Source organism: Chenopodium album, chromosome 22 (assembly GCF_948465745.1).
Source record: "Chenopodium album chromosome 22, dcCheAlbu1.1, whole genome shotgun sequence".
NCBI classification, from domain to species: Eukaryota; Viridiplantae; Streptophyta; class Magnoliopsida; order Caryophyllales; family Amaranthaceae; genus Chenopodium; species Chenopodium album.
The window spans coordinates 1,281,928-1,301,172 of NC_137855.1; the positions used below are offsets into that span (position 1 = coordinate 1,281,928).

Here is a 19,245-nt window from a genome sequence, read left to right on the forward strand (position 1 = left end):
ATGCTCTACTGCTGATTAGGATTGCTATTTGGGTAACCTAGGACAATATATCTTATATGTATCAACTGAAAAAAAAAATGAGAATTTACCTAGAAAGTAGAAAGTGAATGAAATCAACTGTATCGACTATCTAGAAAACTTTGAATTGAGCTCCCAATTCAAGGGCCTTGTTTACAAGATTTGATGTCGGGTCTTAAGACGTGTTAGTAAGGTATATTTGATGTACAAGAGCGTTGGTTTTGAAATATGGGTAGCATTTTAATGTACAAATTGGAATGTTTTACAATAATTCATAAATTTTAACTAATTGGAATGTTTTACAATAATTCATGATTTTTAACAAATGCTGATGGTTAAAAATTTTAATAGATTACATAGACTATATGTATTAATCTACATATTTGTATATATTCTTCCAATTTGTGTACATGGATGTCACAAAAAAAAAAAAAAAAAAAAAAAAAAAAAAAAAAAAAAAAAAACAATTTGTGTACCTGCCAAAAGCAACTAATTGAGTACCATACACAGCTTATTAAGTGCTTAGATACTGAGTTTAGGACGGAATTTTGAATCAACAAATCTTGAGGTAATCTCGTCCGTACAAGCCATGCGGATTCTCTCAGGTGTAGCAGGATTGTCCAGAGGAAACCACCCACTGTAGCCTGCTTCCGTTCTAGCAGCTGTGACTGCATCCTTGATAGCAAATAAGACAGCAGAAGCAAGGAAGAATGGAGGTTCGCCAACAGCTTTAGAGGAATGTATAGCTTTAACATTTGGAGATCCCTGCATGTATATCAGCCAATAGTAGCATGTTATCGAATATTTGACTCACAGTTTGCAGATAGCAGATTCTTATTTGTAGTGTCACACAGAAGGGCAACTTTAAACAATAACACAAGGAATATTAGCAATATTCATATGGGATCACTTTTACTTTGGCCATGTATATGCTTCTCATCTAGAGACCAAGTTTCATAACGATATAAAAAAAGACAAATTTTTAACCATCAGCATTAAGCTCGAGCTTCCTTCCTACATGCATGCTCTTCCGTAGTTTAGAGGCAGTGAAGCCCATACTACAGAGTATGTAATAAGAAAAGATTTATTGGCAGCATACTCAATCAACCAGATGATTTTTTAGCCTACTACAGATCCAATTCCATAACTCACTACGGAGTATGTAATAAGAAAGGATTTACTGGCAGCATACTCAATCAACCAGATGATTTTTTAGCCTACTACAGATCCAATTCCATAACTCACAAATTGGGGTGTATATAGAAGCATCTAACACTATAAGTGATAACGACAGGTGTACAAACCTTCAAAAGAGAGACGCTGAATTTTGAGGGTACATCATTCAGGGATGGAATTTTATAATTTCCAGGTCCACATGTGTAAAGGAAGCCAGGAGGTATCCACTTATGAGCTGCATCTCCCCACTTGAGCTCCTCTAAAGCAACCCAGCCCAGCCCCTGTACGAATGCCCCTTCAATCTGCAATAAACATGGGTTGTGAAAAAATGAATATGCAGGATTTACATTCAGTAAAGTTCAGCAGTGATTTTCTGTGATTAATGTGAGACTATCCTGTGCTCTACACAATCAAGCAATAAGAGTTAACATTATCATCAAGACACGGACAGTAAAACAAAGCTAATAAACAACTGCAGTCAATCATATAAAAGCATTGGTCCTGACATTTGCTCCATTTTTTTTATTAAAATGAGGACACGACTCATTACTAATAGGGTTTTTTTTTAGTATGATTAATCCTTCAAAGTAGATACAGAAAGATGAAATATAAAGCTTTTGAGCAAATTCCAATTTTGAAAAGGTTAAAACCAAACCAAACAATGCACAACTTCTACCAATTTTTTTCCAACCATTCTTCTATCTAATTTATTAAGCCCAAACAGCTAAGATGGAGAATTCTGTAGTGGAAAGTACCTGACCAACATCAATGGCAGGATTGAGAGAATGTCCAAGATCAAGAAAGATGTTTGCAACTCTTGTGTGGAAATCTCCAGTTAATGTGTCGATTTCGACCTCAGAAAAAGCAGCACCGTACGTGAAATAACTGAAAGGTTTCCCCTTGCAGGTTTTCCAATCAAAGCCAATATCAGGAGTAGCATGGAAACCATGAGCAGATAGATCTATTCTCTCCAAATAGCATGCATGTACCAACTGAAAGAAACAAAGTGGTCATTATCTCCTAGAGGAAAATAATTTTTGGAAAAAGTATTTTATTATCTAGACACACTACCTCGGCAAATGAAAAGAAGTTCTGTTTTGAAGCAATAGGCTCCATCCTTGCTTTTATTTGCTCACAAGCATCTAGAACTGCAGCACCATACATATCAGAACTTGCTGATGCTGCAGTTGGTGATGAATTTGGAACCTGTTGGCCGCAAACAAAAACAGCAGAATAGAAGTGCCTGTAAGTTCTACAGTAAAATATTTATGTATGCGAATTTGACATCTTCTGCTTGCTTGTTACCTTGTCTGTACTAGTTTCCGATATGAATACAGAGCTAAGAGGAATGTCAAAAGCAGAAGCAGCAATTTGGGCTACTTTTGTATGTAAGCCTTGACCCATCTCAACACCACCATGAGTAACTAGTACAGTGCCGTCAGTATAAACTTGGACAAGGGCGCCTGCCTGCATTCATTGTAATCAATACATAAGAACAGTGAAGAACAAGAGATGAAACACCTCTACCTACTCACTTTATAGACATGCCAATCTTTAAAGAAAAACTCCTTTGTACATTGTAAAACACACTGTAAGTTGATACATTATTGGTCAATGTTTAAGATATCAGACCTCAAAAGTCTTTAGGAGGCAATCTTTATTGCACGGAGGGAAGCTAGTCACCTTAACTTGCATGTGTATGATAGATTGATAACATGCAGGGTCAACAATGATAGAAAATGCACACAGGAATGAACTTTGCATGCTCACATGATAAAGTCAAATCCAAATTATACAGAACCTAATCAAAACAAAATAAAAAATCATTTCCACACCACATACAATTGATAATGGTATGAATTCAATACAACCTGATTAAAGCCTAAAAATTAGAGTTGTCAATTCGGGTATTCAAGTTGGGTTTGGGTTGGGTCAAATTAGGTCTCAGGTTAAATCAGGATCATGTTATGTCGGATCAATCTAGCTTCATATCTCAGGTCGGGTCAATTTCAGTTCAAATTATAATGGGTCGTTCACCTTATCGGATTTAGGTCGGGTTAAATTCGAGTAAAAATCAGATCGGGTTCAATTTTAGGTTCGGGTTATGTTGAGTCGGGTTTGGATGGGTTAACAAGATGGTACATTCGGGTTCACGTTAGTGTTGAGTCGGGTTTTGGTTCAAGTTCAAGTCTAACAAATATTGATGTGGCCAAGTTGAACTATATAATTACGTCTTCCATAATTTGATCAAGCATCATCAAGATTTTATAAAACCTATATACGAGTAATAGAGAACAAAAGGTATATAAGTTGAACATAAGATTTTATTAATCGGGTTAAGGGTTTACAAAATTATACCAGTATATAAGCTAAATAAAAGGTAAATAAAATTTTATTCAACCTTCCATGACTCGGGTTCAGGTTTTAATTGGGTCGGGTACTAGTTTAGGTTCGGATTGTTTTCGGGTCGGATTTAACCGGTTGACAGTAACTATCAGGACAGGCTACAAATCACTAGTTTCACCCCATTGTTCGAGTACAGGCTATGTTCAAATCATTGTCGGTTAAGGTCGGGTTCTCGGATCAGGTCAGTTTTTGATACCTCAAGCTATAATCCACACTTTTTGAGAAAATTTGGAGGTTTCGAGGCCCGGTGGAAAAAAGTGTTGAGACCCTAGGGGATATCTCAAGGTCATACAATGCCGTTTGAAACCATATATGATCATTATATTATGTCATAAAGGTACATGGTATGCTTGAGTTACGAATTTACAAGTTGTGAATGGGTAAAATGACTGTTTAAGGGCATATTGGGTGGTTCCACCGACCCAATTGGACTCTTGGAGGGTATTAGGGACTATGGTTAACATCTCGGCAATTTTTATTTTCGGTCGATACAAAAAGGTCAAAAAATTACAAAATTGAAGGTTATAATCCACGCTTTTGTGTAAATTTAGAGGATTCTAGGCCCGGTGGCGAAAAACTGTAAGACCCTAAGGTATACATCTCGGGGTCATATAATGCCGTTTGAAACCATATATGATCATTATATATTCTGATAAACGTCCGTGGTAGGCTTGAGTTTACGAAATCATAACAAGTTGTGAACGGGTAAAATGACAGTTTAAGGGCAAATTGGGTGGTTCCACCGACCCAATTGGACTCTTGGAGGGTATTAGGAACTATGGTTAACATCTCGACAATTTTTATTTCCGATCGAAAAAAGGTCAAAAAATTACAAAATTGAAGGCTATAATACACGCTTTTTGTGTAAATTTTGAGGTTTCAAGGCCCGGTTTGCGAAAAACCTTAAGACCCTAAGGGATACATCTCGGGGGTAATATAATGCCGTTTGAAACCATATATGATCATTATATGTTCTCATAAACGTTCGTGGTAGGCTTCAATTTACGAAATCACTACAAGTTGTGAATGGGTAAAATGACTGTTTAAGGGCATATTGGGTGGTTCCACCGACCCAATTGGACTCTTGGAGGGTATTAGGGACTATGGTTAACATCTTGACAATTTTTATTTCCGGTCGGAAAAAGGTCTAAAAATTACAAAATTGGAGGCTATAATCCACGTTTTTTGTGTAAATTTTGAGGTTTCAGACCCGGTGGCGAAAAGCCTTGAGACCCTAAGGGATACATCTCGAGGTCATATAATGCCGTTTGAAAACATAATGATCATTATATGTTTTTATAAACGTCTGTTGTAGGCTTGAGATTACGAAATCACTTCCAAATGTGAACGGGTAAATTGACCCTTTAAGGGCATATAGGGTGGTTTCACCGACCAAATTGGACTCCCGAAGGGTATTAGGGACTATGGTTAAAATCTCGACAATTTTTATTTCCGGTCGAAAAAAGTTCAAAAAATTATAAAATTGAAGGCTTTAATCCACGCTTTTTGTGTAAATTTAGAGGTGGTGGCGAAAAGCCTTGAGACCCTAAGGGATACATCTCGGGGTCATATAATGTTGTTTGAAACCATATATGATCATTATATGTTGTCATAAACGTCCGTTTTAGGTTTGAATTTACGAAATCACTAAAAATTGTGTACGGGTAAATTGACCGTTTAAGGGCATATTGGGTGGTTTCACCGACCCAATTGGACTCCTGGAGGGTATTAGCGACTATGGTTAGCATCTAGACAATTTTTATTTCCGGTCGAAAAAAGGTCAAAAAATTACAAAATTGAAGGCTATAATCCACGCATTTTGTGTAAATTTAGAGGTTTTAAGGCACGGTGTTGAAAAGACTTGAGACCATAAGAGATACATTTCGGGGTCATATAATGTTGTTTGAAACCATATATGATCATTATATGTTCTCATAAACGTCCGTGGTAGGCTTCAGTTTACAAAATCACTACAAGTTGTGAACGGGTAATATGACCGTTTAAGAGAATATTGGGTGGTTCCACCGACCCAATTAAACTCCTAGAGGGTATTAGGGACTATGGTAAACATCTCGGCAATTTTTTTTTCTGGTCTAAAATAAGTCAAAAATTACAAAATTGAAGGCTATAATCTACGTTTTTTGTGTTTATTTTGAGGTTTTAGGGCCCAGTGGCGAAAAGCCTTGAAACCCTAAGGGATACATTTCGGGGTCATATAATGTCGTTTGAAACCATAGATGATCATTAAATGTTGTCATAAACGTCCATTGTAGGCTTGAGTTTACGAAATCACTGCAAGTTATGAACGGGTAAAATGACCTTTTAAGGGTATATTGGTTGGTTCCACCGACCCAATTGGACTCCTAGAGGGTATTAGGGACTATAATTAATATCTCGGCAATTTTTATTTCCGGTCGAAAAAAGGTCTATAAATTACAAAATTAAAGGCTATAATCCATGCTTTTTGTGTAAATTTTGAGGTTTCAGGGGCCAGGTGGCGAAAAGCCTTGAGACCCTAAGGGATAAATCTTAGGGTCATATAATGCCGTTTGAAACCATATATTATCATTATATGTTGTCATAAACGTTCTTTGTAGGCTTGAGATTACGAAATCACTGCAAATTGTGAACGGGTAAAATGACCCTTTAAGAGCATATTGGGTGGTTCCACCGACCCCAATTGGACTCCCAGAGGGTATTAGAAACTATGGTTAACATCTCGGCAATTTTTATTTTCGGTCGAAAAAAGGTAAAAAAAATTACAAAATTGAAGGCTATAATCCACGCTTTTTGTGTAAATTTAGTGGTTTTAGGGCCCAGTGTCGAAAAGCCTTAATACCCTAAGGGATACATCTCGGAGTCTTATAATGCCGTTTGAAACCATATATGATCATTATATGTTGTCATAAACGTGCGTTGTAGGTTGGTAAAATGACAAGGGCAAATTGGGTGGTTCCACTTACCCAATTGGACTCCTGGAGGATATTAGGGACTATGATTAACATCTCGGCAATTTTTATTTCCGGTCGAAGAAATGTCAAAAAATTACAAAATTGAAGGCTATAATCCACGTTTTTTGTGTAAATTTAGAGGTTTTAGGACTCGGTGTCGAAAATCCTTGAGACCCTAAGGGATACATCTCGGGATCATATAATGTCGTTTGAAACCATATATGATCATTATATGTTATCATAAACGTCCATGGTAGGCTTGAGTTTACGAAATCACTACAAGTTGTGAACGTGTAAAATGATCATTTAAGGGCATATTGGATGGTTCCACCGACTCAATTGGACTCACGAGGGTATTTGGGACCATGGTAAAAATCTCATTAATTTTTATTCCCGGGCGAAAAAAAGTTAAAAAATTACAAAATTGAAGGCTTCAATTTTGTAGTTTTTTTACCTCAGATAGGTTCAAGTTTGGGTCGGGTATATTTTAGTTGATGTTATTCTAGGTCATTCAACTTTTCGGATATATGTCGGGTTCAATTTGAGCCAAATTCAGATCGGATTCAATTTCAGGTTCAGGTTGTGTGTGAGTCAGTTTTAAGTGGTTTAATAGATGGTACATTCGGGTTCGAGTTAGTGTTATGTTGGGTTTTGGTTCAAGTTCAATTCCAATAAATATTGATGTGCTGAAGTTGAACCTATATAATTACGTCTTCCATAATTTGATCAGCATTATTAAGATTTTATTAAACCTATATATGAGTAATAGAGAACAAAAGGTATACAAGCTGAATCGGATTGTGGGTTTACAGTTTTGTACCAGTATATAAGTTGAACAAAAGGCGTATAAATTTTATTAAACCTTCCATGACTCAGGTACAGGTTTTAATTGGGTCGGGTACTAGTTCGGGTTCCGATTGTTGTTGGGTTGGATTAAATCGGTTGACGGTTACTCTAGTTCAAACCTCGCCGGAGAGAGAGAAGCGAATTGAAAACCGGCCTCAACCCAAATATTGGACCAAATCGGTTGTCGGTTTACATCGGGTCAGGTTCAGGTCGGGTTACGGGTCACTAGTTTCACCCCATTGTCCGGGTACAGGTTGGGTTCAGATCATTGCCGGTTTGGTTCTCGGGTCGGGTCAGTTTTTGACAACTCTACTAAAAATTAATGTTAGTACCCAATATTGCCCTTCCCACGAGTAACATCATCATGCCTGGGTCTAATTAAGGTTAATGTAGATGACAGCAGCAAAAAAATAAATTGTGTTGACATTTTAAAAAGGGACCTTGTCATGCCCACTAAGTGGAGGAGAGTTGAGCCACTTATAAGCCTAACAGGGTTTCATACCAAAATCAAGGAAGGATTAGCTTCTCAAGCTTAAAAACTGGTAGGCAATTTACAATGTCTATTGCATTATAGGTTACCTGATTCATAAACTTGGTTGTAAATGAGATGCCAAATTTAGTGGGAATCATAGCAATTCCACGTTTTTTCCATCGATTTTGAACATTAAACTCGTCAGCCTCTGCTCGTGCCTTTGGAAAGTTGCATGATGATTTAAGTTGATTCCACAGCTCACGCAACGTGAAATGCTCAAGAACTTGGCCATAATGCAATATCGATCCTTCACTTTGGAAGTTTATTTCCTAAGACAGCACAAATTCGAGAATTACTTATAACTCAACAAGTGTATTCACAAACAATATATGTTGATTTCTTCAAAACTGATGATATTTTTGCAAGCAAAGCCTCAGTGCCTCATACATTAAAAACATATACAGCAGTTAGTCTTACCCTGATCTCCTCTGGGCTCTTCTTGAGCTCCATGGCTATCCTCTGGATCCAATTTTCAGCAATAAGCATCCCTTGAGGGCCACCAAATCCACGGAACGCAGTGTTGCTTGGAAAATTAGTGAAGCAAACATTTCCATTAATCTGAACATTAGGTATCTCATAAACATTGTCCGAATGAAACATTGCACGTTCAAGGACAGGAAGAGAGAGATCATGTGAATTTCCAGCATTGTTATAAATCTCAAGGTCCAGAGCAAGAACCTTCCCCTCATTTGTAAATCCTACCTGCTCAGTGATATATTACATTAATTTAGTTAAAATGTTTAATATTTGGATCCGTGAAATGAATTCATAGAGAGGCTATCTTCATAAAGAACTATCAATCTACAACACACACACACACACACATACACACAACTGAACGAGTCAAGGATGCTAGGGTTTCAAAATCATCCATATTTGACTGAGAGCAAGACAACTTTTCATTTGAAATTAATTAAATCACAGACCAATGGCGGATGGTTGATAGACTGTAATACAATAAAAATAATAAATAAATTAATTAATTTAAAAAAAAAAAAAAAAAAAAAAAAACGCACACACACATTATAATACCCCTTACTGTGAATTTTGAAAAACTTAGAGTCTGATCCCATATATTTCTCATGGTGTTTCTCTCTATGGTTAGTGTAATATTGTCCCATATTGTAAAATTTCCACTTACTTTTTTTTTGAAGAAAAATTTCCACTTACTTGTGAAAGGGATATTCCACTTAATTTTGTGGTGTGCCTATCTTGTTTCTTCTAGTACATTATGTTGTGGTCCAATACTTCCTTTATCTTAATGGCCCATTTGGTAATAGTTATAAACAATGCCACAATGGTAATGGGAATGGATTTGTATGTAAATTCAGAAAGATAGTCAATGTTCATTCCCACCTAGTATCACTTCCCAAGTGGTAATGAATGGTAATGGAAAAATATGAAGAAACCACAAGCTTGGGGGATGAGATTGTGATCCCATGGAGATTATACGTTGTTTTCCATACTAAATTACACTTAAAATTGATTTCCATTACTGCAATTTATTACCCGCTGCTAAATTGGCTGTAATAGTACATACTACATAACCCATACCATAGTCCTACCATTGCTATACATAAGTTATGAGCAATAATCATTGCCTCATTGGAATGAAGCAAAAATCAGCACCTAAAAACTTGATAATTTAACAGCATTGGAAAAGTATGGAGGTAATTTATTAATGCAATTTATACAAGTTGCAAATATTCTTGATCACTAATCCAAGGTTCTAGTGGCTACTACTTTGATCTTGACATTTTAAAACACCAAAATCCATTTAATTCCCTCCTCTTCTCCTTTCAGTCCATTTCAAAAACTATATTTAGAATCATCTATGTTTATGCACAAACAGCGTAAAAGTTTGTTGGAGCTTTTCATTTGTAATGAAGATGTTGTTTGGTGGAAAACTAATCTAATGTGTGAGGCTTTTTAAGGATTGTTTAAGTTTACAACATACTCCAAGTCTCCAACATGCATGTCAATCGCAGCTTAACAAAATAATTGTATTAGCCAACTAGAGAAACTAAACTGTACCTTATACTTTCCAAGAAAGCTGTGACGCTGTCCAGTTATCATCATGTCAACATCTCGGTCTAGGGTGAGTTTTACATGACGGTTTAACAGATAACATGGAACAGAAGCTGCAGCAGCAATAAAAGCTGATCTTGTCTCCTTGCCACCAAATCCACCACCAATTCTCTTCGTTTTGCAAACTACTTTTGACATAGGAAGACCAAGTACGTGACTGACATACTTCTGGTGCTTCTGAGGTGCCTGCAGAGGGATTATTATAATGCAAATTAATTAACAAAAAAAAAAGAAAAATTTCATGCAGAAGACATTTAAAAATTAAACATTTAAAATTTTATTGATAGGGCATAGGAGAAACTAGCAACTTTAGTATGATACATACCTGAGTAGATGAGATCATATGGACCTCATTACCACTGTCCATGGTCCACACTAAACTGCTCATTGATTCCAAGTAGAAATGTTCCTGACCACCTACTTGTACTTCACCTTCTATGATCCTGTCGCACTCACCTGACTGAAAGCAGAGATCAACATCACCTTTCTTGAATTGCCTCTCTGAGCCAGGATGAAAACTTTTAGATTTAATTGCATCTTCTATGGATAAAATAGGAGGCAGCTCTTCGTACTCCACATGCACGCTTCTTGCTGCTAGTTTTGCATTTTCATGGGTATCAGCAACAACTATGCCAATCACCTGTAAATTCACAGACACTAGTCAAAAGATGCCTAAATAAGATTCAAATGAGGTATCAAATTCTTTTGGATGAGCTAATATGAGCTAATAACCAATAAAATGAACTCAAAAGTTCTGTAAGATTGGAGTTCACCTGGCCCACACAAGTTACCAATTCTGAAGCAAAGAGCTCCTCATCAGCGACCACGGGCCCAATAAAATTATCCCCAGGGACATCTTTGGCATAAAATATGCCTTCAAAGCCAGGCAAAGACTTTGCACCCGAATCATCAATTGAGACTATGCGGGCATGAGGCTTTCTACTCAGGATCAATGCAGCATGTAAACCATTAGGTGGCATTGCTATATCATCAGCATATTCTGCCTCGCCTGTTACCTAAAAAGATTGACAGAATAATATGGTAAGAGTGCTAAGTATAATGTATAAAATCTAGCTTGATAACATGATTGAATAAATAGGAATAACCATTCAAAATTAGCAAATTCACATTTAAAATTATATGACATTAATGATGCCAACTTCAGCCTAGAACTTTATAATGAACAACCAGTAGAAATAAAAAATAAAAAATAAAAACACGTTTTAGTGCATTAAACACACCCACACACCAAAATAGAAAAATTTAAAGCAAATAAATCTCTATGAAGGGATATTCCCAAAATTATTGTTGCACACCTGAAGTGTTGCAGATAGATGCATCTCGGGAGATCCTACAGCTGTCCCATGTTTGACAATCTCATAGTCCTGACTCCCAATTACAGGTGGCTTATGGGATGACTGTATTGCTGACAGATATGATGGAGGTACACTCTCTGTCAAAGATGTCTTTACATCTAATTCTCGAGATACCCACAAAAAATATTTGAAGAAAAAACTTAATGTCAAAGATTTTCTGAACTCCACCATCCCACCTGGTGCATCTTCCTTAAGTAATATGTCCTCCTCCAAGACTTTTAAGGCCCCATCTAGCAACTCCTTGTTCCAAGTCTTTCCTATAAGAAAATCTTTTGTTTTTGACGCAAAAAAAGAAACAGCAGCAACCCCTCCATATACAATTGATGCATCTGAAACAAGCCATTCTTCGTTCTTCTTCTCAAGGTGAACACGCATCCCGGCATTTACTAATGCAATATCATCATCTTTACGATGCGCTTGCTTAAACTCTTTCACAAACTCATAAGGCCTTGTCCATGGTAAATGAATTGATAGTAAAATCTCATCACTTGACAAATCAATCTTACGATACCCCAAGAAAAAGTTCTCTGCCAAAATTGTTCTAGTGTTTCCCTTGCTATTAATAATGTGAAATTTTGCTCCGGTAGCCATCCAAAGAGGATTCAAGTCTGATATTGGACTAGCTGTGCAGATATTTCCACCAACAGAGGCAACATTTCTTATCTGAGTTCCAGCAAACCATTTTATTTGCTCAATAAAAGCATTACAAGATGAAATTTCATGAGCAGCACGCTCTAAAGAAACTCTTCTAAGAACACTCAGAAGCTCAGACAGTTTCACAGCAGCCCCTATCTCCAAACCGTTATCTTTCACGTGTAAGATGTTTAACTCAGGCACCTGTGCAACTGACACAAGAACTTTATACTGCATTCTCTTCAGCCTCATTTCGATTCCAACCTCAGTGTTACCATTTACCAACTTTGCCTCTGGATATTTGGCTTTTAACTCTAGAACATGTTGAAGTGACACAGGTTTATACCACTTAAGCCCACCAAAACCGCTCAAGCTTAAAAAGGCAGGTCTCCTTAGCAATAGCTCAGGAGGAAAAATAAGCTCTCTATCATTGTATTTGCTACCATCAACATCACTATAAGATAGTTGTTTGTACCGTTCATTGCAAGTCCCACTTTCCTTCATATTTTCAGAGTTGCTATTAGATTTTAAGCCACAAGAACAGGGTTTACCAGTAGATGGACATATGAACTCATTGCCTTGATGATCTGCCAACGTAGCACCAGTGTATATCATGTCATCGGTTTTAGCAAAAACTCTGAAGGCATCAATAATTGGCCTATAACCTGTGCAACGGCACAAATTCCCTGCCAGACTTTCTTCAATTTGCTGCTCAGTTGGAGGAGTTTGACAGGATCTTAATAAAGCATACATGGACATGACAAATCCAGGAGTACAAAATCCACACTGGGAGCCATGTGAGCTTGCCAATGATTCCTGCAAAGATAACATAAATAAATAACAGAAAAGTTGCAAAACAGTTCCTTTTCCTCATTAAAATTAGTCAGGAAAGTGCTATCCTGTCAACGAAGGAATTTCAGATAAACAAAAGCCGAAAAAATAACAATAAGGGCCTGTTTGTTCAACTCATTTTCACTTACTTCAGGAAAGTTCAAATGAGATAAGTTTAGGCTACCGGAGCAAAGTTCAGGAAAGTTCAAATAAGATAAGCCCTAACAAAATTTGATAAGGGTTTATAAACGCTGCCTAAAGTTCAATTTACAACTAAATTCAGTTCTAAAAATGTCAAATAAGTTTTGATAAGATAAGTTCAAATAAGTAAAAATTAGGTTAATAAAACAAACCCTAGAATTTCATAGACTCATGCGGAGTTTATTTGTAAGTATCGACCAATAATGCTAGAGGGCATAGCTCTGGGGTACTTATAATGATGTACGAAGTACGCTCCTATTTAGATGAAATCATATAAAATGGAAAGAATTGAACCTGCACTGGATGTAAGCCAAGTTTACGATTTCCAATGCCTTCCACTGTGATTACATGCATTCCTTCTACAGAGTACAGTGGAGCCAAACATGCATTAACTGCATGGTGCCTGTTAGAGGAAAAAATAAGAAATTGAAACAATCTCTTTAATTTGGTTTGTCAACCATTATAGATGCGACAATTATGAAAAAAAGATGCTCGACCCACATGGAGTGATGTCATAATCCTGCTAGAACAAAGTGCAGCTATGCCAAATATCAAACAGACGTAACTACTATCAGAATGGTTTAAAAATTAAGCAGACAAAGGACATGTCAAAATTCTAAAGATGAAACTACGCCATTCTTCTAAGGTTACTCACAGTAGAAAAAGATTATAAAACATATAAAAATAATTTAATTCATTATTTTTGGAGCATAATCGTATGTTATTCTGGATATGAAATTTAAATCGTCTTAAAGGTATAATATAAAAGTACTAAGATGCAACATGACAATAATAACATATCATAACAGCTATAGCGATAATATGATGGTCTATCAGTCACAGCAGACTTCATAGTGTGATTTAATAACACACATATTCCAAACTGCTTTTCACACAAGTTAGTTAACCTTATAGAACTTTGTATGACAGAATGGCTTTATATGATTCAATGCTCCCTACATTCACTCATAGCCCTAAAAATAACAGCTGCTTTTCACACCATAATATAAGATAGCCATTTTAGTATTAGTCAGTAGACATATGTGAGCATAGTAAACAGATGACGACAGTGACCACTTTAGGTTCTTATAATTAATTTAAGTTTGGAGCAAACAAGCAGAAAATTTTGTTTTACAGAGACTCACACACATTTCTTGTGCAGATGATCAAAGTAGGAGACCATAACCGTACAAGCACCACAACCTCCTTCACCACAACCTAATTTTGTCCCAGTTAGGCCAAGATCTGCACCAAAAGCATTGATCACAACATCATTAATCAACAACAAATCAAATAGCCACAGAAAAACAGCTAATTCTGCATAATACTTTAAGCCAAATCACCAGATTGGTAAACAAAGAAATTAAAAATTCCCTCAGCCACTTTTAAGGTGTTAGTGCATGACCGCATGAAAAAGAACAACAGAGATCATTTGGGCCTATTTTGTCATCGGATATAGGTAATCCTCCTTATTTCATCTTGGTTTTCCCTGCTTCTTTCTCTTCATCTTCCCTTGATTCACCTCTCCCTCCCACAGTCTCTTTCCCTGCTTCTCCTCCCCTTTCCACTGCCAGAGGAGATAAGAAAAACAGATTGCTCCTCTATCAAAGGCTCTAAGCGTGATCACAGTTGCATTCTCTATGCATCAAACTATGCATAACAAATTACTAGGTAGGCTTACAGTCGCCCACCCTATAATTTTTTTCTTCATTGTAAGATAAGGGTGGAGGAAAAAATCATACGGATGAGAAAGAAACTCAACATAGTAGATGGATATATTGTCAACTTTCCTGATGTAATCGGAGTATAATATTCATTAGCACAATATCGAGTGCCAAAAGCATGTCCATGTCTTCACTAGGGCATTGGGGTGGTGGCTTGCTTAAAAATGGTTGCTATTTGATATATTAGAGAAAGTCCTACTATGCAAAATGAAACCGAGTAAATTGCAAGACAAGAATCGTAACAAGAAATTTACAAAAAGCCAATAACTCTATATTTCCTTCATGTCATAAACTCATATTTATTCCCCAACAAACCTCACTTGCAGAGTATTTTACTTTATTCAATTGAAGCTCATAATCTATGTGATAAAAAAGTTGCACTAAAGAAAATGGATGGATTTTGGGCTCAGAAAAGATCAGATAGATTAGTTTTAATAATTTTAAAAAATAAAATAAAAAGGAAGTATAATTCTATAGGACTGTCACTCTTTAGAGAAAAAGGGGAAAGTTAAATTTCTTTTGGCTAAAAGGGTAAAGTTGATTCTTTTTCTTTATTATTTTCTCCAACAAACCTCAATCAAAACCTTCTAAAGCAAAACCACTTTAATTTCATTTCATGATAACATTATCACACTTTAATTTGTTACAGTAACATAATTCTTACAATTATCATCTACTCCGTTCAAATTTGAGGATAACTTGATCAAAATTCAACCTCGAAAATCGAAACCGACACAAAATTTGGAAACCAGGGGGTAAGGGCCTATCATTTAGCTAAATTCCTAAATTCTACTGTAACAATCATACAATTTCATGATTTCCCATCAAAATTCATCAAAAGTCAAACATCATACCTCAATAACAAAGCACCGTAACATCTTACAACAGCATAACTCATGATTATAAACTTAACAAAATACAGAAATTAAAACAAATTTCAACTTAATAAATTCAATATATTCAATTAAAATAACGAATTAAAAACAAAATTACAGAATAAAATCATTAGTAATCATACCTCTGAGATACTCAAGAAGAGTCAAGTGAGCTAAACCATCAGAAAGAAGTTTACGAACACCATTGATGTAAACAATAGCTTCATATGATTCTTTTTCTTCGATTAATCCAACTTTTTCTTCACTCATCAAAGATCCCATTTTTATTTCGAAGATCACTGTGAATTTTCTACTAGTAGATTAATTTAATCTCCAAATTTAGAAAAATAGATTGAATTTAGAAAGAAATTGACGAAAAAAGATGAACAAAGAGTATTTGAATTGAGAATTTTATACGGAGTAGTATAGTTGAACCGATTAAAAAGATTGTGTTGAAATATGATGAGATCGGACGAGATAATATGATATTATGTTGAAGATAAAAAAAAGAACACGGAATAAGTTACTTCATACTTCGTAAATCGTACTTTTGTTTTCTACTTTATATAGTATATACTCTTGAGTCTTGAGTATTAAAGAATCCCAAAAGGACTTAAAGGACAAAACTGTAAATAAATTAACATAAAGAACGTGTAGTTAGTACGGAGTATGACATATTCCTAATTATATTAACATGACCCATATGAAAAATTGTTAATTTATTTACAATTTTATCACTATAAATATTAAGAAGAAAAACTTGTATTTTTTGTATAGAGTGTCAAATGATATATCTACTAAGGGCTAGAGGTGATCAATGGACGGGCCGGCCCGCATTTGGTCTGGGCCAAGGTTAAAATATGTTCATTTATTGGGTCGGTTCGGGCCAAACTGTGGCCTAGAAAATGTGTGCCCAAACTAGACGAGCCAAGTGGGCTTTTTGAGCTGAGCCAAAAAACAACTAAAATTGCATAAAATTGGCCAGCTCAAATACAATATGTTTTAAAAGTTGGATGCTACAATATTAGCGATTTATTCAATTTATTTTCCACTAGCTATATTTTTCTATGTGACGAATTGAAGGAACCAGAATTTTGTTGCTATAAAATCACTAATAATTAAGGGTTCGTTTGGCATCATTGTGGTTTTTTAGTTTTTCAAAATTATACTTCCTCCGTATATGATAAGTGTTATGCATTTATTTGCAAAAAATTCAATGCTGATCTTTACTTCAATAACAAAATTTTGCAGACTGAATTCAATAACAAAGCAACTAACAGCTTGAAGGGTTCTAACCTGATCTATAGTTTCTTTTGTTAACTGTATTTTTATAATGTTGCATTGCTAATTTGCTTTGCTTTGTTGTACCTAATACGTAGTATAATGATTATCTCAGACAATTTCGATTATTGGTCATAACTTGTGTATGTATGTAAAGGTTATTTGACTATGTTTTCTGAAAATTGGGTCGCTTAGCTTGAGATTTATTATTTGAGCAACTTAAAAGTGACCCATAAATTCAATATGCTATACTATGATCATCTATTAGGTTGCAATTCATCACGTAAGTTTGGTTCATTTGGCTTGAAGTTAATAGTCATTTGTAACTAATTTTTGGACATTTAATTTTTTACTTATGTATTGATTAGTTAGCCAATTATGGAATTTATGTTTATTTGGACTTTGCGTATTGAATTTTGAGAAAATGAATAAGTAACTAAGTTAATTTTTGAAATTTTTTTACTATTGATTGAATTTTGAGAAAATGAATCAGTGATTTTTACAATCATAGTAAAGCCTCATAATAAACATAAATTCTAAAATCTTAATTTTCAATCCTAAAACAATATAATTGTTCAATTTCAAAAGAAAACAATCCTATTTATTACAGAATCACCACATCAACACCTCCTCGAATTCGTTTTGCAAGATCCTGTGCTTGCCTTCTCCATAGGCTGATATGTTCATACAAAATTATATTTGCAAAGTCCACACGTATGTGTGTATTTCCACCCACTTGGGGTTGATAAGGATCAAAAATTAACTTGTTAAGCATGGGAGCATGCTCGGCCAGAAAAAGTGCTAGATTCACCTCTGATTCAGTTCCTGAAAAACGAGCAAACTCTACAATAGCAAGGTGCTTATGGGCACGTATTGTTTCAATTTGAACATCACCTTGTACAAACTTCGCCGCCCATGATATTCCATGAACGGGAAAAAGCTACAAAACAACATCAAATGATAGATAGACCAATCATCATTAAATGATATCTTACACATTTATTTTACTTTTAAGGTCAAAACAAAAATTTACCTTTAACTTTAAGGTGTGCAACACAGGACATGCCTTAATGAAAGAGGTCAAAGCAAGAAGGTTGTCTTTTCCATCGTCTGAAAGCATAACATATATCTCCAATTGCTTAACATTAGGAAAACTCGGAAAATTAGTTGGAAGAGATGTTTCCTACATACAACATTGGAACAATCCAAAACCAGTTGAATTAATACCATATAATATACAAAGTAATTGATTTCGATACATAGTAATTAAAATAGTTAAGGATCCAACAACTAACCTTTAGAGACCAGGAAAGAGAGAGTTGCTCAAGTTGATTAGAAAATTTTGAAAAGACATTCAATTTGTGCTCGTGATACCAATATCCACCCTCAAAGGTTACATTTACAAGTGCCGGAACACTAGTATATTGTATCTTTGTTTTAACACCCAAGAACTTAAACCAAGTAAGATTTGGAGCTGAAATCTGAATTGATTTAATGTTGGCGCAACCATAAAACTCTAAGTGTTTCATCTTAGAGGAGGAAACAACAACTAACTTGTGTTTTAGGTACCGATCCACACAAGTAAAATTCACAATTCTTGACGGTTACACGATCAAGATTAAGACTGTTTGACAAAACATATTCAACCACATCTCCCTCGACTACTAATGCTTCCAAGTGAATAGTTTTCAGGGTAGTAACCCGATTATTGAACAGAAAATCCTGCCGAATTATGTAACTATACTTATTCGTAATACAATATCCCGTATCATGTGACAAGTTCAACTCCAAGTTGCTTACATTTTTGCTTAAGGCCATAGCTATCCACTTATCAATATCAGCAGTAGTATCCGATCGTCCATCAAGAGGGAAATGAATTCTAAAGGTGGTCAAATGCGAGGCGCGATTTCCAGTCATAACCTGATTAACCCATTCATAATATCTATGTTTTTCATAATTAAATGATGGTCTGGGTAAAGGGCGGCGAATCAGATGAAAACTAGGGTGTTCGAAATCAAGATGAGGTAAGTAAGTCCAAACATATCTCCACCTTTTGGAAAGGAGGCTAGTTCTTCCAGCTGATTTCATATCCACAAAAGATAGCAAGTGCAACAATACATCATTAGGCAAATCACTAATCCTATCCACATTACTAATATAATTATTATTAGTGATTAATAAGTCGTCATTAACATCATCATCATCATCATCGTTGTTTCTCCTTCTCTTTCTCTTTGAATGGTTGTAGACGTCTTTTGAGGTAATAATCTTATTTTCATATCCGTAGTCCTTCAAATTCCTCACAGC

At 35.5% G+C, this 19,245-nt stretch overlaps 2 protein-coding genes across 3 annotated transcripts; both read right to left on the reverse strand.

The window, feature by feature from the left end:
• Positions 1-474: 474 nt before the first annotated feature.
• Positions 475-16,153, reverse strand: LOC145603781 (xanthine dehydrogenase 1-like). 2 transcript variants are annotated; one of them, XM_081659763.1, is made up of 14 exons: positions 15,801-16,153; positions 14,204-14,303; positions 13,353-13,461; positions 11,334-12,842; positions 10,791-11,033; positions 10,343-10,657; positions 9,964-10,203; positions 8,347-8,631; positions 7,977-8,198; positions 2,500-2,661; positions 2,266-2,400; positions 1,950-2,186; positions 1,323-1,496; positions 475-783 (listed from the first exon to the last, which is right to left on the reverse strand). In XM_081659763.1, exons 1-14 carry the CDS (start codon positions 15,937-15,939, stop codon positions 541-543), a joined length of 4,113 nt encoding a protein of 1,370 aa, XP_081515889.1. In that variant the 5' UTR covers positions 15,940-16,153; the 3' UTR covers positions 475-540. The 2 variants fall into 2 exon arrangements, with proteins under 2 accessions (XP_081515889.1, XP_081515890.1); XM_081659764.1 differs by lacking the exon at positions 15,801-16,153 and having other exon boundaries at positions 14,208-14,273.
• A 1,389-nt stretch (positions 16,154-17,542) lies between these two features.
• LOC145606186 (uncharacterized) lies at positions 17,543-18,855 on the reverse strand. Its single transcript, XM_081662235.1, has 4 exons — positions 18,508-18,855; positions 18,234-18,419; positions 17,972-18,121; positions 17,543-17,878 (listed from the first exon to the last, which is right to left on the reverse strand). Exons 1-4 carry the CDS (start codon positions 18,853-18,855, stop codon positions 17,543-17,545), a joined length of 1,020 nt encoding a protein of 339 aa, XP_081518361.1.
• Between the last annotated feature and the right edge of the window lie 390 nt (positions 18,856-19,245).

Bases quoted from the DNA above. Each gene is read 5' to 3' on its own strand.
- LOC145603781 (XM_081659763.1), bottom strand. From the start codon at position 15,939: ATGGGATCTTTGATGAGTGAAGAAAAAGTTGGATTAATCGAAGAAAAA. The intron at 14,304-15,800 runs GTATGATTACTA...CTTTTGGTGCAG, and splicing joins TCTTCTTGAGTATCTCAGAG to ATCTTGGCCTAACTGGGACA. The intron at 2,187-2,265 runs GTAGTGTGTCTA...TGTTTCTTTCAG, and splicing joins ACTTCTTTTCATTTGCCGAG to TTGGTACATGCATGCTATTT.
- LOC145606186 (XM_081662235.1), bottom strand. From the start codon at position 18,855: ATGACTGGAAATCGCGCCTCGCATTTGACCACCTTTAGAATTCATTTC. The intron at 18,122-18,233 runs GTTAGTTGTTGG...TGTTGTATGTAG, and splicing joins CTCTTTCCTGGTCTCTAAAG to GAAACATCTCTTCCAACTAA. The intron at 17,879-17,971 runs GTAAATTTTTGT...GTTGTTTTGTAG, and splicing joins TGCACACCTTAAAGTTAAAG to CTTTTTCCCGTTCATGGAAT.